Below are 20,055 nucleotides of genomic sequence, written 5' to 3' on the forward strand. Positions count from 1 at the left end.
CCATTTTATATCTAGAGCTCAAGGGGGGCTACAGGTGTTACTTAGTGCCTGACAGAGCTTGCCACGATCTTGGACTCTGGTCCAGTAAGATCAGGGTTAGTGGAGGGAGAAACTGTTTCTATAGAGAGTTTAGTGAGAAGCCTGCTTGCTTGCAACAAATTGCATTTCCTTAAACCCTGTTCTTGTAGTGAATCCTTTTTCTTATGGTAACTAGACTGTAGGAACTATTAGGCTTTGTGAGTTAAGTGCCGTGCTTTTATAGAAAAATCGCCACAAGGTGGCCGGGCGCGGTGGCTCCCTCCTGTAATCCCAGCACTTTGGGAGGCCAAGGCGGGCGGATCATGAGGTTAGGAGTTTGAGACCAGCCTGGCCAATATGGTGAAACCCGTCTCTACTAAAAATACAAAAATTAGCTGGGCGTGGTGATGGGCGCCTGTAATCCCAGCTACTCGGGAGGCTGAGGCAAGAGAATCGCTTGAACCCGGGAGGCAGAGGTTGCAGTGAGCCGAGATTGCACCACTGCACTCCAGCCTGGGAGACAGAGCGAGACTCCGCCTCACAAAAAAAAAAAAAGAAAGAAAGAAAGAAAAAGAAAAATCACCACTGGGTAACAAGTAAACCTTCACTTGGGATTCAGATGGTTACATCCATGTTTGGGAGGCCAGAGGGTCACATGCAGGTACCACCATTAAGCCATCAGCTCCCCCATTTCTAGGAAGGCGTGAGTCGCCATGTTCGGGCTGCATGGTTCCTCAGCTGCAATCCTGAACGAGGCTGAGGAATGATGGGCCAGGCCTGAACGGGACGACATGAAGGAGAAGCCGTATGCTGGCTCGCAATGGCCAGGCTGCCTGCATTCAGGTCCCCGCTCTGCCACTCATTGGCTGGAAGCCTTGAGCCAATTACTTCATCTCTCCTCGTCCATTTTGTCATTTATAAAATGGATTATTCAGAGTATCTGATTCGTTGGGTTATTGTGAAGATTAAATGAGTTATCTAATGTTATATGCATCAGCAGTTATTATTGTCATCATCATTATTATTTGACACAAAGCAAGGGAGACTTTTTTTTTTTTAAGGAGGAGTAAGTTTATTTCTCCTCCATCCACTCAAAATATATCTTGCCACCAGTGGCGTTATGGAGACAGCATTTGGTTAGGGAGTGCCAAGCATTCTACAGCATTTGATGGTGAAAATAGTCACGCTTTTTATTTCTGCTCTCTAGGAATGTAAGGTGCACAGCAGGTCGGGGTACTGCTGTGTGAGACAAAAGGTCCAGGTAGAGGCAATTCTCCGGACGCAGGCAGGGCAGGTGCTCACTGGGCAGAGTGTTTCTCATACACCTTCAGGAACTCGAGCACGTCGTCGGGGGACCCCAAGATCACTGGCGCCCTCTGGTGAATGTCTGTGGGAATGACGTCTAACACGGCTTCCTTCCCGGTGGTGGCCATTCCCCCAGCCTTCTCCATGACGTAGGCCATAGGGTTGCATTCGTACAGCAGTCTCAGCTGGAAAACAAGACCGGGGAGCGGCCTCCTTGTATCAGACGGTATTGCGTAAAAAAGAGACTTTTCTGCAGCAAAACATGCAGAGCTGGTGGGAATTTCCAAGGGAAAGAATACTGTATTTTTCCTTCCTGTGAGGCTGTAAAAGTTTCCTCCCACCCCAGGTTGCATCTGAGACAAAACAGTTAACCATTTGGTTAAATTCAACCACTCATCAAGCCAGTGCCAGCAATAGATTACCTGATGCAAATGTGAGATAGACCACCTGCATACTGGACAGAATGACATTTTGGCAGAAGCGATCATTGCCTTCTCTTTACAGCATGGAAACTGGACTTAATGAGTGATTCTGTGTGTGTTGGATGGAGCTTGGCCTATTCTAAAAGCAGTAAAAAAAATCCACGGTGGTGTCTGGCTGCAGACATCTGGAAAGCAGATCGGCTCCTCCAAACAGTGTGATATTGTTGCAACTCTGTGTGCATTCCTTTTACGATTCTCCGAAGGCTTTTGGGTTGGAATTCAGTGTATTATACGTCTTGGCATTGACTTTTAAATATTAACTTTTTTATTCTATACCTTTTCATGCAGTCTGCCTACTGAGCGACAGCTTTCTGCAGGTGTTTCCTGACTCTATTTCCACATAGGTGTCATGGCTAGTTTTGAAAAACCAAAAAAAAAAAAAAAGAAGGAGCCTCAATATTTGCGTTCAGGAACAATTTCGGGGGACTTTAGAGAAAAGTGCTGGAAAGCAGGCTAACCACACAGGTTGAGATGCCCGAGGCAGCTACGGCTGGATGATGGTTTCAGTAAATAGAAATGCCTTCATTCTGGATGCCACATGCTGCAAACAGACCCAAATACATCCAAACACACAGGTTTTGTGTTTAAGGGGACTGTTGTTCCTGTTCTCCTCTTGCATTTAAAAAAAAAAAAAAAAAAAAGGCAGCCACGCATGGTGGCTCATGCCTGTAATCCCAGCACTTTGGGAGGCCGAGGCGGGTGGATCACTTGAGGTCAGGAGTTCAGAACCAGCCTGGTCAACATGGTGAAACCCCATCTCTACTAAAAGTATAAAAATTAGTCGGGCGTGGTGGCGGGCACCTGTAATCCCAGCTACTCAGAACACTGAGGCAGGAGAATCACTTGAACCCAGGAGGCGGAGGTTGCAGTGAGCCAAGATAGTGCCACTGCACTCCAGCCTGGGTGACGAGTAAGACTCTGCCTAAAAAGCCATCTGTCCACTGGGAAAACATAAGAAGGACACAATACTTGGGAAGGAAGCACACTGTCACCCTGGCAGAAGGAAAGCAGGGTGGCTCTGAGCGAGCGTGAGGGAGCACAGCCACCCTGCAGCCTGCTGGGAACACCATGGGCTTGGACTAGTGAGTCGGTGGTGACGGCTGACCTGAAAGCTCTAGGTTTCCCCAGAGATTCTTTCCTCCTCTAAAAGGTATCGTTTTCCAGGTAGTGGATGTTGACTCACTAGTTACCTCTGTTTTATACCTTTTGAAAGCAATCAAAGAAGACTTCTATTGAGGATACACATTTGATTTGCTGCCTTGGAAGTGAGGCTGGGTTGTTTCATTTCACTTTATGAATGGAATTCATTTTGCCCCAGCCAAGCCCTGTATCCACTGGAAGCCCTAGGACTTTCAGTCCTTGTCCTGACCATTCATTCTCTTTTGCCATAGCACTGGAAGGGCTCTCAAGAGACTATTTTTATCTTTAGTTCATATCATCCGGCTTTACCTTTAATCCACAAAAGAATATGCCACAGACACACGTAGCAACCTAGCATGGAGCGTAACAGCTAGCAAAACTTTTCTTCTTCCTAAACTAAATCGTGTGGGCTGCAAGTGAAATCTGCTCCTCACTCCCTCTCCAGGGGACACCTTTACCTTTCCATTGGGGCTCTTCTTGTTAGCGGGGTACAGAAATATCCCTCCATAGACCAGAGTGCGGTGAACATCAGCCACCATAGAGCCCACATACCGGGCCCCATAGGGAGCTGAATTATCCTGCAAATTAAGACCAGCAAGAATTAGGGTTGCAGAAAATAAGAAAGAGAGTTTTCTTGGTGTCTCCTACGTTTCTTTGATTCCACATCCATTCACCGAGCACCTACAAGGTATGTATTTGGAGCTGTGCTAAAAAATGTGATGAGAATCCTGTTCCCAATAAATAGAAAATGGAAAAATGGAGACAGCCTCTCATCATCTCACAATAGGTCAGATTACCCACAGAAGCCCCAACGAGGGTATGGTTGATTCTGGCTATGGGGCTGAGGCAGGCATTACAAAAACTGTACCATTTAGTAACACCTTAAAGGCTGAGAAAGTTTGTTACCAAGCTAAGGAACTGGGCAGGGGTGGGAGGCAGCGTGTAATTTACAGGAGAGGAAACGGCGCAAGTGTCTGCTTAGCAATGTGGAGAGGGATATGGGCCTGGAGGAGGAGCCTGCGGGAGGGAGTGTGCGTGTGTGGAGGTTGGGGGCAGGAGGGGAATCCAGGATAAGGTGAAAGGAGAGATGAGTAAGCTGGAGAGCGAGCTTGGGGCAGATCTGAGGCTCCTTGAATGTCCTGCAAACATTTGAGTTTCATCTCTAGCAAACAGCAGCCATCAATGGCTTTTTTTTTTTTTTTTGAGATGGAATTTTGCTCTTGTTGCCCAGGCTGGAGTGCAATGGCACAATCTTGGCTCACCGCAACCTCCGCCACCGGGTTCAAGCGATTCTCCTGCCTCAGCCCCCCGAGAAGCTGGGATTACAGGCACGCACCACCACGCCCGGCTAATTTTGTAATTTTAGTAGAGATGAGGTTTCTCCATGTTAGTCAGGCTGGTCTCGAACTCCCAACCTCAGGTGATCCACCCACCTCGGCCTCCCAAAGTGCTGGGATTACAGGCGTGAGCCACTGCGCCCAGCCTATCAATTGCTTTTAAACAAAGAAAGGACAAAATCAGATATTCCATATAGAGCAAGCTCCACACTCAGCCATTTCTTCTCTTCATATTCACTAGCTTGCAACCTCTTTAGGGAGATGTCACGATGGGCACTCTCAGTCTCGAGATAACTGATAGATGTGCCTTGAGCAGGCCTAGCAAGGGGCAGACACCACTTGGCGGGCATTTGAGTGGGGGAACCACATTTCATCCCATCTGGGACCATGGACCCCAGAAGGGAAGATGTTTTACTGCCATGAATTCATTCAGTTGGTTAACTTTATTATCCTAATTTTCTTCTGCCAAGAGAAAGTAGCAAAGGCTGACATGGAGACTGATTTTTGATGTCTCAGGGTGATAATTCCAGTCCCCAGTACTGAGGTGAGAACTTCATTGTGGGCTCAGTGTAGACGGAAGCCCAATCCACTCCATCCCTGCTTCCTTTCGCCTTTAGGGTAAGTCATCGACCAACAGATTTCCACACTGCTCAGGAGCCCCACATGAGGTCCAAGGCCCTCGATCCCAAGGATCCCTTTCCTCTCCGGGGGATGCCCCTGCCTCCAGAACGGCCTCTGGTGCCAGATGCCCAGACCCTGCACCACCCTCCCCGGGCCCTCACTTACTGGGGGGAACTTCTTCCTCTGGATGTACTCAGTGACGGCAGGGTCAAAGTCCTTGGCGTAGCCCTCGTTAAGGCTGTAGATTTTACCTTTCTTTTTTATCTTCACATCCTTGTCCACCAAAATGAACTCCCCGATGGCCTTTTTAGACAAGGAAGGAAAGGTGGAAAGATGACAAGCACATTCGGTCCCCCAGGCCTGGATGAGGCAAGCGATGGGCTGGGCCACGCTGGGCTGAGCTATGCTGGGCTGGGGTCGTGGCCCACGGGCACCGCTCATCCTGGGGCCCCGCGACACCTGCCAGGCTCTCTGGGAACTGTGAATGGGGTGAGGGGAGGCAAGACAATGCTGCAGAAGCCATCAGGGTGATAACAGAGACTTTCAACTTTGTTTGCAAATGATTTCAGTCAAACAAGAAAGAAACCACACAAAAATAGGGAGAGCAGACTTGTGAAACAACTGCTAAGCCTGCAAGAGAGTAAGAACCGTGTGTCCAAAGCAATATAAGATGTGTATGCCTTTACCAAACAGAAAAAAGGGTTGGTTCAGGCGGGAGGTAGGCTCTCAGGAGAGCCACCGCAGGTTCAGTCCTTGAGTTACACCCAAGTGCTCAGCGCTGTTCTCGGCTTTACATTTCTACCTTGATGGGAGTTCTCCTTTCTGGGCATTGTTATAGAACAAAGTAGAACCCTGAGTTTTGAGTCTAGCGTACGTAACTTCCGATGCCTTTGCTCGCTGGCGTGCGAAGTTTTTCTCAGACTGCCTCTTCCCACATAGCCCAGGGTTAAGCTTATGCCTTTAAGCTTTAGGCTCTTCAAAGGAGATTTGAATTTGGGGGAAAAGTGTTGCAGAAGTCCTATTGCTCCGGATTGAGGATTGCCATGGGTTCCTGCGTGTTTTTGGAAAGAGGGTGATCGAGGCTCTGCCCATTTAGGAGGGGCTTGACGTTGACACAAGAGTTGAAAAGAAAAAAGGCCCACCAAAACCTCTCTACCTAGCCATTTATTCCACAGCAGAAATTGGTTCCTACCCACATGGAGTACGTTGAAACCAGACAGACAGAGAGGGAGGGGAGAATTCACAGTGGCCATTGAAAGGTGTCACTGGAAGTGATTCTTCTTTCTTACTTTTATGCCTTTTTTAATATTTTCAAAATTTTTGACCACAAGTATACCGGAATATTCTTTTATCATTGGAAGAAAAATAAATAAATAAATGTCTTTCAAAAAACTATATAGAAAAGAAAGCCATCTCACAACAGATGCTGGGTGCAGAGTACAGGGCCCAGCCAGACTGTCCATGGTGCAAAGGAGGGAAGTCTGTGTATGGAGACAAAGCATAAAAGCTCCCAGAAAGTTGAAGCCGCTAGAAACCCAGGTACAGCTGTAGCAGTGTTTTCAGCAGAAACCATCAGCCTGGCTTTGCAGCAAGCCCAAACAAAGAGGAAGCACTTAGCATCTCCCTGACAGGAGGCTCAGCCCCGTCAGGCATAGCAGGCAGAAGGGCTGGAATCAAATCCCAGCAGTCCTGCATTGCGCTTCCAAACATTTAGGACTAGGAGGGCAAAAGACTGTCAAACACACAGAAACTTCCTACAGGGATGCTCTCCTGCAATCTGGAAACAAGAAGAGATTTAATGTTTTCTCTGCTTCCACCAACTCAAAGGTAACAAGAGAAGGCACCAGAAAAATGGGAAGCAGTCAGGGCCTGGCAAATCAGTCAGCAAACATCAGTAGTGCCCGAAATTGCATCCTGGGCTCAGGTGGAACTTTGCTCTCGTTCTGCCACTAACTCCCCCACCCCACCCCTACCCAGGTCACCACAGTTGGAGACTTTAACTAGTGCTATTACCCTACCCTTGTTTATTTGTTAAGTGCCCATACTTCCAAGGAGGTGAAAGTCCACTTCCCTGACAGCCTGGGACAAAGGCAGCCTGTGTTAAGTTAGCCTTCCTGCCACACACAGACCCGGCCTCACCTCCAGCAGCCTATCTCCCACAGAAGGTTCCTGTTCCCTGTCTGTTCCTGGGGTTCAGTTTGCCAGCAAAAAGCACTTTATATATAGTTCACTAATGTCATAGGAGGACATCTCTAAAAGTTAAAGAAGTTGGCCAGGCACGGTGGCTCACGCCTGTAACCCCAGCACTTTGGAAGGCTGAGGCGGGCAGATCACCTGAGGTTAGGAGTTCGAGACCAGCCTGACCAACATGGCGAAACCCTGTCTCTACTAAAAATACAAGTGTGGTGGCAGGCGCCTGTAGTCCCAGCTACTCAGGAGCTGAGGCAGGAGAATCACTTGAACCTAGGAGACAGAGCTTGCAGTGAGCCGAGATCGCGCCACTGCACTGCAGCCTGGGAGACAGGGCAAGACTACGTCTCAGAAAAAAAAAAAAAGATAGAAAGACTGCACCAGTTAACTGAAGGTTTGTGTGAATGTACACAAATAAATGTGGGAGCTATTTTTGAAGAAGCAATGCCATCCACTGCTTCAGCTGGCACACCCATTCATCTCAGGAAAACAGCCTTTTGGTGACTAAAGTAGAAAAGCTAGAAATGGATACAGTTTATGGCAAACAGAATATCTACAGCCCCATCCGGTCCATAAATGCATTTTAGTTGGCCAGCATAGTGTTGCACACATGCAGAAACATTATGTTTTTTACAATCCAGTGTTTCTTGAACCATTAATAGAAGCCTTGGCAAGGCGGGCCCCCTCTTCCCAATTGTAATTGCTGGAACTCTTCAGTTCACCCCAGTTCCACCCTTGCCCCCGGACCTCCTTCCCCAGCACACTTCATCATCCCTATGGCCTGTCTGGACTCGAGGCATTTGGGTCATTTGAGTAACAGCTGCTCTGAGGAATTCACATTGGAACAAAGACCCCCTCTTGTACTCTGAGATGCCATTTCTCACCTCCACAGTCTGCTCGGGAGGCATACACTGTCTCTCGGTCTCCTGCCCCCTTCCCACCACACATCATCATCTCTGTCCCTCCATGGGCGTCATCTTCCACTTCCACATACCCCTGCCAATCCCCCAGACATAGCATTCATTTGCTCACAGACACCAGCCAAGCCCCCAGCCTCCTGTGAGGTCTCTCACCGGGTCCAGCATGAAGCAGTTGACCCCACAGTCCATGGCAAGGACCAGCATGGTGGCACTGCCATACAGTGCATAGCCAGCTGCCACCAGGTTCCGGCCTGGTTGCAGAGCATCCTTCTCAGAAGGCTCATCAGTTGATTTCTAGAGCAAGAAAGAAATCAAAGAATGTTTTTGTTTTGTTTTGTGATTCTTTTTTACAGTTAAACCATTAACAGGAGGCATTCTCAAGGTGCTCTTCTAATGAAATAGGGCATCTTCCCAGAGGGGCCTTCCCCTACACATCAGCAATATCCTGATTAGATTACCACGGCAGCCTTCCCACCAGAACCCAGATTTCCTGCATCTGGATCCCTCTTTCCAATCAGGGCCCTCCTCCAATTTTTCTAATGTGATATTCCCTCATCTCTCCACTATCAATTCCAAAAAGGAGCATGCCTTCTTGCCAGCTCCCACTAATTTAATCTTATTACAGGCATCCATCTCTTTCACCTGCCTACTCCATCTTTATTTAAACAAATTAACACTGGGCTGCAGGGCAGCCAGTCTGGGGAGGAAATCGGTTTTGTGAGCTCTTGCCGCTGCAGCCCATACTCTGCTGAGCATGTGGTCTATATCACTCACACGTCAGGGAAATTATCAGAAATGCAGAAACTCAGAATATCTCCCCAGAGTCATTACGGGGTAGAGCAGATGCTGTCCAATGTTTTAACGGTGATGCACAGGAAGAAGCACATTTTACATCACAAACCAGTGCCCCCCCCCACACACACCAAAAAGTTACCAAAATAATACCTACACTTAGAACGTGGCATGCACTGTAATCCATTTTTCCTTTAAAAACACAGCCCACTGGGTCATGTGGTCCAGAGTTTTTCTAACACTAGGGAAGGGAGCCCCTTAAGGAGACAGCTCCTAACCACTGATTTCTTACTATTAATGATTTTCTTCCTTTTTTTTTGACACGGAGTCTCGCTCTGTCGCCCAGGCTGGAATGCAGTAGTGCAATCTCGGCTCACTGCAAGCTCCGCCTCATGGGTTCACACCATTCTCCTGCCTCAGGCTCCTGAGTAGCTGGGACTACAGGCACCCGCCACCACACCCAGCTAATTTTTTGTATTTTTAGTAGAGAGGGGGTTTCACCATGTTAGCTGGGATAGTCTCTATTTCCTGACCTCGTGATCCACCTGCCTCGGCCTCCCAAAGTGCTGGGATTACGGGCGTGAGCCACTGCACCTGGCCTGATCTTCTTTATTAACACTGGATTGACCTCTTTGGTCATCAAGATAGCCCCAAACAAATCTTTCAGCTTAACTACTCTCTGCTTGAATTAAGCAGAAATAAAAATATGCAATTTCCCGAACTTCACTTATTCTTTTCCTAGATTCCTGCAGCTGAGTGTAAGCAGGGGCATCTATATCACACAGCTGGAGAGGGAAGTCATCCCAGCAAGACATTCCAGGTAATTTCTTCCCGTAACTTTCAAAAGGGTGGCCCATAGACCACCTGCATTAGAATCACCTGGGATATTTATTAAAAATGCACATTCACAGCTGGGTGTCATGGCTCATCCCTATAATCCCAGCACTTTGGGAGGCTAAGGTAGCAGGATCACTTGAGGCAAGGAGTTTGAGACCAGTTTGTGCAACACAGGGAGACCCCATCTCTACCAAAAAAAAAATTTTTTTAATTAGCCAGGTATGGTGGCATATGCCTGTGGCTATTAAGGAGGCTGAGGCTGGAGGATCACTTGAACCTGGGAGGTCGAGGCTGCAGTGAGCCATTATCATTCCACTGCACATGCCTGGGTGACAGAATGAGAACCTGCCTTTTTAAGAAAAAGAAAAGAAATGCATATTCTGGGGCTACAGCCTGGACACACTGTCAGACGTCCCATGGCGGGGCCTGAGAATCTGCATTGCATTATGCAATGTGAAGGGGTGACCTCCACACTCAAGTGTAAGAACTTCACATTCGGGCTGGGCGCGGTGGCTCACGCTTGTAATCCCAGCACTTTGGGAGGCCGAGGCGGGCGGATCACGAGGTCAGGAGATTGAGACCACGGTGAAACCCGGTCTCTACTAAAAATACAAAAAAAAAATTAGCCGGGTGCGGTGGCGGGCGCCTGTAGTCCCAGCTACTCGGAGAGGCTGAGGCAGGAGAATGGCGTGAACCCAGGAGGCGGAGCTTGCAGTGAGCCGAGATTGCGCCACTGCACTCCAGCCTGGGCGACAGAGCGAGACTCTGTCTCAAAAAAAAAAAAAAAAAAAAAAAAAAACAAAAAAAACACTTCACATTCAAGCGTAAGAACTACTCATATAAATGAGAAAACCACAAACCCATTTCTTTCCACCCCTTCCCTGCCCCTCCTAGTTTTCACCTGGGGAGGTGGTTAGTTAGCTGGTTGCACTGGGTTGATTCAGTTTGGTTTGTATTCACCAGACAGTGCAGTGGAGCTAAACACAGACTAAACTTACAGGATCAAAACTTTGAGGGAATAATTCCAAGTTTTGCCAATGCACAACCTTGAAAAAGGGAATTAACAGCCTTTGTCAATATGTGCCGCCTGTCAGAGGCTCATTTTAACAATCACCAGCTTCCCTTGAAGCCAAGGACACAGTGGGTGGACTCAGGACTCTAACTCTCCTCTCCTTCCACTGCAGGCTTCTAGTAACCAGTTCTCTGCCAAGAAAGGCCCCCTTTCCCAGAGATTCACCTCCCCTAGAACCATCCGTGCCAGCCTGTGGCAAAGGTGCAAAAGTAAACAGCCCTTCCCTGACATACAGTCACCAAATGCTCTACACTTACACACTTCCTCACACGGAATAAAAAATAGTAGTAATACTTGTCTATGACCCACATACTCAAAACGAAGAGAAAATTATCCCACTGAGCCATGGATTTGGAGGAATTCTTTTCTAGCCCAGCCCCTAACTTTTTTTTTTTTTTTTTGACATGGAGTCTTGCTCTATCGCCAGGCTGGAGTGCAATGGCACAATCTTGGCTCACTACAACCTCCGCCTCCCGGGTTCAAGTGATTCTCCTGCCTCAGCCTCCCAAGTAGCTGGGATTACAGGCGCCCACCACCATGCCCAGCCAATTTTTTTATTTTTAGTAGAGACGGGGTTTCACCATGTTGGCCAAGATGGTCTCGAACTCTGGACCTCAGGTGATCCGCCTGCCTCAGCCTCCCAAAGAGCTGGGATCAGCCCCCTTTCTAATTCCCTCCTCCAAATGCTCAGCAATGCATGCCTTTCCTCCAAGGGAAACATATTGTTCCATTCTCCTGCAGATGCCCAGGGACCAATGAGCACGGAGCACTTGGCAAATTCAGAAACCTCTGGACCCTTCCTTTCTCCGCCTGAGGCCACCACCCGCTGTAGGCACTGGTTCCATGTCATCGTATAGTATTCCATGTCATTGCATAAGGAGAAGTAGGCACAGAAATGGGGGGCCTGGGGGAGGAGAGACTGTCATGTCCACAGTGGTCTTTCCTCAGAGCAGAAACCAAACCCTACTTTTCTGAAACTCTGCTTTTGTGGTGGGGGCTGTAAAGGACATTGCAAGTTAGAGTATGTCCAGTAGAGGGTGATCAGGCTAGAGAGAGGTCTCAGATCCCTCTCCTGTGAAAGATGCTCAGCTTAAAGGGAAAAAAAGTGGGTGTGGTGGGCATTATTGGGAGGGCAGAAAAGCTGTTTCCAAACATGTCAAAGAATCTTATTTTCTTATGCTCTAAACGGCCAAGTGAGCAAAATGAAACAGATTTCTACTCAGTATTTGGACAAACCATGATGGTTACCCAGCATTGCAGGAGAATTCGCCCTGTCAGGATGTCTCCAGCCAGACACTGGTGGAGCCAGGCACCGTGGCTCATGCCTGTAATCCCAACACTTTGGGAGGTCGAGGCGGGAGGATCGCCTGAGCCCAGGAGTTCAAGACCAGCCTGGGAAACATAGTGAGACCCCCTTGTCTCTACAGAAAATACAAAAATTAGCCAGGTGTGGTGGTGCACACCTGTAGTCCCAGCCACTCAGGAGGCTGAGGTAGGAGGATGGCTTAAGCCCAGGAGGGTGAGGCTGCAGTGAGCCATGATGGTGCCACTGCTCTCAGCCTGGGCGACAGAGTGAGACCTTGTCTCAAAAAAAAAAGAAAAAAGAAAAAAAAAAAAAAGGCCGGATGCAGTGGCTCACGCCTGTAATCCTAGCACTTTGGGAGGCCGAGGTGGGCAGATCACGAGGTCAGGAGATTGCCACCATCCTGGCTAACACACGGTGAAACCCCATCTCTACTAAAAATATTTAAAAAAATTAGCCGGGTGTGGTGGCGGGCACCTGTAGTCCCAGCTACTCGGGAGGCTGAGGCAGGAGAATGGCGTGAACTCGGGAGGCGGGGCTTGCGGTGAGCCGACATTGTGCCACTGCACTCCAGCCTGGGCGACAGAGGAGACTCCATCTCAAAAAAAAAAAAAAAAGAAAGAAAAAGGAAGAAGGAAGAAGAGGAAGAAGAAGAGGAGGGAGAAGAAGGAGGAGGGGAAGAAGGCAGAGGAGGAGAAGGGGGGAGGAGGAGGAGGACGAGGAAGAGGAGGAGGGGGAGGAGGAGGAGGAGGAGGAGGGGGAGGGGGGGAAGGGCAGGGAGAGGGGAGAGGGAGGGGGAGGGAGAGGGAGAAGAAAGAGAAAGAATAGTAGTAGTCATGGCCGGGCGCAGTGGGTCACACCTGTAATCCCAGCACTTTGGGAGGCCGAGGTGGGCGGATCACGAGGTCAGGAGATCGAGACCATCCTGGCTAAAACAGTGAAACCCCGTCTCTACTAAAAATACAAAAAATTAGCCGAGCGTGGTGGTGGGCACCTGTAGTCCCAGGTACTCAGGAGGCTGAGGCAGGAAAATCGCTCGAACCTGGGAGGCAGAGGTTTCAGGGAGCTGAGATGGCCCTACTGCACTCCAGCCTGGGCAACAGAGCAAGATTCCATCTCAAAAAAAAAAAATAGTAGTGGTCGGTAGGCCCTGGAAAGATGCTGTGGCAGGAGCTGCATGCAACATGACCACACATCCCTTCCACGTGCCTTTCCAGGAATTGCGTGGCAAGGCCTGGTCACCATGGCAGGGTCACAGTTACCGATGCTGCCCCATGGGGCATGGGCACCATGGTGTGATTCTAGCCAACAATCATCTCTGCAGAAAGCAGGAAAAATCCCCTTGGAAGCATTATAGATGTCTATGTTTATGCCTCATGAGCCCTCAACTGGTTCCAGCTGTTTCAAGCAATCAGTAAGGCTTCCCAAAACTGAAATGACTTAGAGGTCTGTGTCATACTCATCATCACTTTCTTTTTATTAATTTATTAATTAATTAATTTATTTATTTTTTGAGATGGAGTCTCACTCTGTTGCCTAGGCTGGAGGGCAGTGGCGCGATCTTGGCTCACTGCAAGCTCCGCCTCCTGGGTTCACACCATTCTCCTGCCTCAGCCTCCCGAGTAGCTGGGACTACAGGTGCCCGCCACCACACCCGGCTAATTTTTTGTATTTTTAGTAGAGACGGGGTTTCACCGTGTTAGCCAGGATGGTCTCGATCTCCTGACCTCGTGATCCGCCTGCCTGGGCCTCCCAAAGTGCTGGGATTACCGGCATGAGCCACGGCACCTGGCCCCGCTTTCTGTCTTTTAAAAAAGTCACTTCTGGTTTATTGAGAAGAGAGCCGAGACTTATTGTTGAGAATTCTGTCATTCATAATTCAAGCTGCTGTTGCAAGCTGGCTTGATTTTTTTTTAGTTGATAGCCAATGTCTCTCAATTTCCCAGCTTTTTTTTTTTTCCTTCAAAGAGTATTATTTGGGGGGACTGAGACGGAGAATGGGCTTAGCAAACATCAACACTGCTTTAGTTGCAGTTAACATATTAGCCAGATGTCTTCCTCTGCAAGGAAGAATTTTGCTACAAACCTCTCTTGCTATTCTGTGGATTTGATATTTTGCAAGGAAAATTGCATTCCTCCATGTCTACAACAGAAATGGTATGTTCCTTGGCGTGACTTGGAAAATGGATAAATTGTTGCCTTTTTGCCTTTCTAGTATGAGAATTCGAATCTTCTCTTCCTCAAACTGATTGTGACGTGGATCTGCCTCTTACCTAAGATAAAAAGCAAAATACGTTCCAATGACCAAAGATAACTGTGCCGTGGGGGCTCTACTTTTCACATATTTGAAAGGAAATTATGTATAATACTAGACAATAAGTCACTTTTAGAGATAAAGTGCAAATTTAGGTCTCAGTTCTTTTTTTTTTTGAGACGGAGTCTCGCTCTGTCGCCCAGGCTGGATGGAGTACAGTGGCGCAATCTTGGCTCACTGCAACCTCCGCCTCCCAGATTCACGCCATTCTCCTGCCTCAGCCTCCTGAGTACCTGGGACTACAGGCGTCCGCCACCACGCACAGCTAATTTTTTGTAATTTTTAGTAGAGACGGGGTTTCACCGTGTTAGCCAGGATGGTCTCAATCTCCTGACCTCGTGATCTGCCCACCTCGGCCTCCCAAAGTGCTGAGATTACAGGCGTGAGCCACCTCGCCAGGCCAAGGGTCTCAGTTCTTAAGTTAATGCCTTTGTGTCCTAGAACAGAGTTCAGCTGAACCAACCTCTTCAGTCGATTCCAGCCTGTGAGGTTTCAGTTCTGAAATAAACAAGAGCTGAATATAGAATGGTATGCTAGACTTTGGAGACTTAGAAGCGGGTGATGGGAGGGAATAAGGGATAAAAAAAACTACATATTGGATACAATATATACTATTCTCGTGAGGTATAAACTAAAATCTCAGACTTCACCACTATACAATTCATTCATGTCACCAAAAACTACTTGTACCCCCAAAAGCTGTTAAAATTTTATATATATATATACACTTTTTTTTTGAGACAGAGTCTCATTCTGTTGCCCAGGCTGGAGTGCAGTGGTGCGATCTCGGCTCACTGCAACCTCCACCTCCCAGGTTCAAGCGATTCTCCTGCCTCAGCCTCCCAAGTAGTTGGGACTACAGGCGCCCACCACCACGCCTGGCTAAGTTTTTTTGTATTTTTAGTAGAGACAGGGTTTCACAGTGTTAGCCAAGGCAGTCTCAATCTCCTGACCTTGTGATCCACCCACCTCGGCCTCCCAAAGTGCTGGGACTACAGGCGTGAGCCACCGCACCTGGCCTAAAATATATAATTTGAAAAAATAAAACAAAACAAGAGCTAAAGCTAAGAGGATGTATCTTGGATTTTATCATGTTTCCTGATGGATGGATGGGTTTTCATTCTATTTTTCACTAGTTTGTATAATTGAGCACCTCTCCCTCTCCGTCTCCTCCCTCTCCTCCCTCTCCTCTCCTTCTCTCTCTCTCAGAAAAAGCAGCTCTGGAGGAGGGGTGACTGCCCAAGTAAGGTGTTAGGAGACCCGGGCAGGGCTGGATTCTCATCCTATGCTGTGTGCTTTCTACGACTTAGAGCAAGGCTCAGTAAACTTTTCCTACAGACAGACAGATAGTAAATTTTTCAGTTTTATGGGCCATACAGTCTCTATCATAACTACACAACTTTGACAGTGCAGCAGAGAATCAGCCAAAGGCAGTATGTGAACAAATGAATGTGACCAAATGCCAATTAAAGCTTCATTTGTGAAGAGTAAAACTTAAAATGGATCATGAAACATTGTTCTTTAGTTTTTTTCAACTATGTAAAAATGCAAAATGGTTATTCTTTGTTCACAGGCTGTACACATTAGGCCACAGGCTGGACTCAGCCCGGGGCTCATAGCTTATAGACCATTGACTAGGGGACTTAAAGGACAGTTTTGACATAAATAGTCTCTATTGTTGTCTTACGCTCTCAACTCTGAGTTCACATCGTATCATCACTATACTTACCCTCTACTGCCTCCTTTTTTAAATCTCATTTTCTATCATAAAAAGTAAGACATAGCCGGGCGCGGTGGCTCATGCCTGTAATCCCAGCACTTTGGGAGGCCGAGGCGGGCGGATCACGAGGTCAGGAGATCGAGACCATCCTGGCTAACACGGTGAAACCCCGTCTCTATTAAAAATACAAAAAATTAGCCGGGCGAGGTGGCGGGTGCCTGTAGTCCCAGCTACGTGGGAGGCTGAGGCAGGAGAATGGTGGGAACCCCGGGGGGCGGAGCCTGCAGTGAGCCGAGATCGCGCCACTGCATTCCAGCCTGGGTGAAAGAGCAAGACTCCTTCTCAAAAAAAAAAAAAAAAAAAAAAGTAAGACATAGTAAAAAGAGTGAAATATCCTTCTCTTCCCACCCATATTTTACCCTATATTCTCTTTCAACAACCTAGCGGGTCTTCGTCATGCAATTAGTGCTGAAAAGCTCAGAACTTGAGATACAAATCTTCTTCAGCCTCACAGAGTTTCATGATCTCCACTCCGGCTGCTCTGCCACAGTGAAATAGGACTTGATGTTCAATCTTAACTATTGTCCCCAAACCAAGTGCTTAAGATATCATGTTTTACCTTTCTATAGATGCCAAAAATGGTTCCAATGGACACAAGGCAATCGATGTTGGAAGATCCATCAAGGGGATCAAAACAGACCACATATTTACCCTGAGCACAGAAAAAAGAAAAACAACCTTAAAATGTTATAGCAAGATACACTAAAGGCGTATACATACATTAGGGAGTAAGAATGGGAATTTAGAGGAAAGTTTAAAAAATGTGGGTCTTATTTATTTATACCGTCATGGAAGGTATGAGATGGCATACAGAATGCACAGATACACACACACGCACAAGACTATTAAACAGAGAAAACACCACTTAGGAGGTGCAGATGAAGGTAATGGAATACAGATCAGTCATGATTTCCTACATTGTTGATAGAGTCAAATCATAATTTTGCACTGAGTTTCCTGGCAGCCAAAGGAAAAAGAAGGTTAGTCACTCATTTTCCTTTATTTATAAGGAAAAAAATAATTCCTTAGGTGAAGCAGAGACTTTGCTAGGGTTGAGATCTATAAGAAACTTCTCATGGAGGTCTTACAGATGCCCCTTGAGGTTGGGGTGCATAGAGTTTCCAAAAATATCCTGGCTGGGCACGGTGGCTCATGCCTAATCCTAGCACTTTGGGAGGCTAAGATGGGAGGATTGCTTGAGCCCAGGAGTTTGAGACCAGCCTGGGCAGCATAGAGCGACTCCTTCTGTTAAAAAAAAAAAAAAAAATTCAATTAGCTGGGCATGATGCTGCACATCCGTAGTCCTGGTTACTCAAGAAGCTGAGACAGGAGGTATCACTTGAGCCCAGGAGTTCGAGGCTGCAGTGAGCCATGACTGTGCACTCCAGTCTGGGTAACAGAGTGAGGCCCTGTCTCTAAAAACAAAACTAAACAAAACAAATTTCTAGCGTAATTCCCTAATTGTCAGTGGTAGTGGGACTAGCACAGATTCCTGTTTTGAGTGGGATTTTCAGTGGTGTGCAGGAGCTGGCCGGTATCGGCTCTCAAGAGCTAACTGTGTACATCTCTTCCCAACTCTGCCTTCAGTGATGTCACATTGGTAGCTTAAAATCAACGATGGGAGAGTATTCACACCATTGACAGAGGCAAGTGGACATATCAGAGACTTGTTTGTTTGCTTTGAGACCCAGTTTACCAGCACATCACTGGGAGTTTTCCATCTCCAAATTAGCCACTTTACAATGTGGTTTTTAAATGTCTGTAGCAAATTAACATGATTCCCTGCCTTCTTGCTCTTCACAGACCACCCTCACCAATGCAGGAGGAACTGGAAACTGGAACACAGGAAACTACCTATCATGAAGGCCCACGGTAGACAGAGAAGTCCAGCATGAGTGATGGAGAATATTAAACAACAAATCTAAGCCATATGCCTAAAGCTGCCAAAGACCTTGAAAGGCCCAGCTGAGAAAAACATGAACTTCAAGTCTGGCATGTAGGGCTATTTTAGGAATGATGAAAAACAACTTCATCAGATGTGGCTCCTGCCCTCTTAATAGGGTGAGGACAGGCAGCCTCTTCATCTTCTCATTGTTTTTTCCTAATTCTACTCCTTCATGTTCCCAGTTCCTCTCAAACTGGGAAAGATAGTAAGCCCATATAACTGTGCTTCTAATCTCAGAAGTTTTGTTTTCTAATTACGATTGTTGTTTTATAAAAGCTGGGAATACTCTTTCATTTAACAATCTGTCTCAACAGTCATTTGTTGTTGAGGCCCTCCAATGTGCCAGGCATTGCACTAGACACTGGGACACAGAGACAAATAAGATTCATTTTCTGCTCTCAAAAAGCGGAGACAAGGCCGGGTGTGGTGGCTCACACCTACAATCCCAGCACTTTGGGAGGCCGAGGCGGGTGGGTCACTTGAGGTCAGGAGTTCAAGACCAGCCTGGCCAACATGGTGAAACCTCGTCTCTAGTAAAAGTACAAAAATTAGCCAGGTGTGGTGGCGGGAACCTGTAATCCTAGCTACTCAGGAGGCTGAGGCAGGAGAATCGCTTGAACCCAGGAGGTGGAGGTTGCAGTGAGCCGAGATCACACCACTGTACTCCAGACTGGGCAACGAGAGCAAAACACTGTCTCAAAAAAAAAAAAAAAAAAAAAAAGAAGCGAGACAGACCAATAGGGACTCCAATGCGTGCATCAGGGGTGGAAGTTTCAAGCAGTCTAGGTCAACAGGAGGGTCAGTGCGAAGGTCAGGAATTCGGTGGATAAGGATGTAGTAAAAGAGGTGGCCAACAGAAGCTGGGGTTTGAGAGCCTTAAACATGGCAATAAAAAGTTAGAAATGGAGATGAGTTTGTGGGAGTCCACTGGAGAGAGGGCAGCACGAGCCATGGCACTCATCTGCACAGCGGCGCAGGGAGGATTCAAGAGATGGCAGCAGTGAGATGGAAGCTGTGGAAAGACCACGGCACAGATCTAGAGGGACTCCCAGAAACCCAGCTCAGCTGAACAAGTGGAGTCAGTTATGAAGCTGGGAAGAAGACCGGCTACATTAAAACCCTCAATGGTGGAAGTACGGACCCACCCTTTTCTCCGGTTCCACTATGATGGCGTGTTTATCTTCTTCTGACACGAGAACACACGTGGCAAAGGATGACTTTAACATGTTCATAACCAGGTCGTTGGAGAGGACGTCCAGCTTCTTAACTTGATCACCTGTCACGTTGGTAGAACCAGCAATGCCATAGCTACAGGGAACAAAAGCCACAAAAAATAAGCCGTGACCACCAGAATATGTAAATGTGTCCATAAACCCACCAAAAATGAGTGTTCGGTAAGATTTAGAAGAAAAGGTTCATGTCCTTTGCAGGCACATGGATGAAGCTGGAACCCATCATTCTCAGCAAACTAACACAGGAACAGAAAACCAAACACCACATGTTCTCACTCATAAATGGGAGTTGAACAATGAGAACACATAGACACAGAGAGGGGAACATCACACACTGGGGCCTGTCAGGGAGTTGGGGACCAGGGGAGGGAGAGCATTAGGAGAAATACCTAATGTAGATGACAGATTGATGGGTGCAGCTAACCACCGTGGCATGTGTATACCTATGTAACAAACCTGCACATTCTGCACATGTATCCCAGAACCTAAAGTATAATAATAATTTTAAAAAAAAAGGGCCAGGCGCAGTGGCTCACGCCTGTAATCCTAGCACTTTGGGAGACCAAGGTGGGCAGATCACCAGGTCAGGAGATCGAGACCATCATGGCTAACACGGTGAAACCCCATCTGTACTAAAAATACAAAAAATTAGCCGGGCGTGGTGGCGGGCGCCTGTAGTCCCAGCTACTTGGGAGGCTGAGGCAGGAGAATGGCGTGAACCCAGGAGGTGGAGCTTGCAGTGAGCCGAGATCGCACCACTGCATTCC

General features: G+C 47.5%; 1 protein-coding gene across 3 annotated transcripts in view; it reads right to left on the bottom strand.

Moving 5' to 3' along the window:
* Positions 1–1,068: 1,068 nt before the first annotated feature.
* FBP1 (fructose-bisphosphatase 1) overlaps positions 1,069–20,055 on the bottom strand; it is a 39,127-nt gene continuing 20,140 nt past the window's right edge. The window contains exons 2-7 of one of the 3 annotated variants that reach the window (XM_032164580.2): positions 19,202–19,364; positions 16,671–16,763; positions 8,167–8,307; positions 5,069–5,206; positions 3,404–3,523; positions 1,069–1,508 (exon numbers count right to left, since the gene is read on the bottom strand). In XM_032164580.2, the coding sequence (XP_032020471.1) occupies positions 1,317–1,508; positions 3,404–3,523; positions 5,069–5,206; positions 8,167–8,307; positions 16,671–16,763; positions 19,202–19,364 (847 nt within the window). In that variant the 3' untranslated portion in view covers positions 1,069–1,316. The remainder of the gene's footprint in view (positions 1,509–3,403; positions 3,524–5,068; positions 5,207–8,166; positions 8,308–16,670; positions 16,764–19,201; positions 19,365–20,055) is intronic. The other 2 variants (XM_032164581.2, XM_058445643.1) reach the window with 2 other exon arrangements.

Source organism: Hylobates moloch, unplaced genomic scaffold, assembly GCF_009828535.3.
Source record: "Hylobates moloch isolate HMO894 unplaced genomic scaffold, HMol_V3 SCAFFOLD_10, whole genome shotgun sequence".
Taxonomy (NCBI): Eukaryota; Metazoa; Chordata; class Mammalia; order Primates; family Hylobatidae; genus Hylobates; species Hylobates moloch.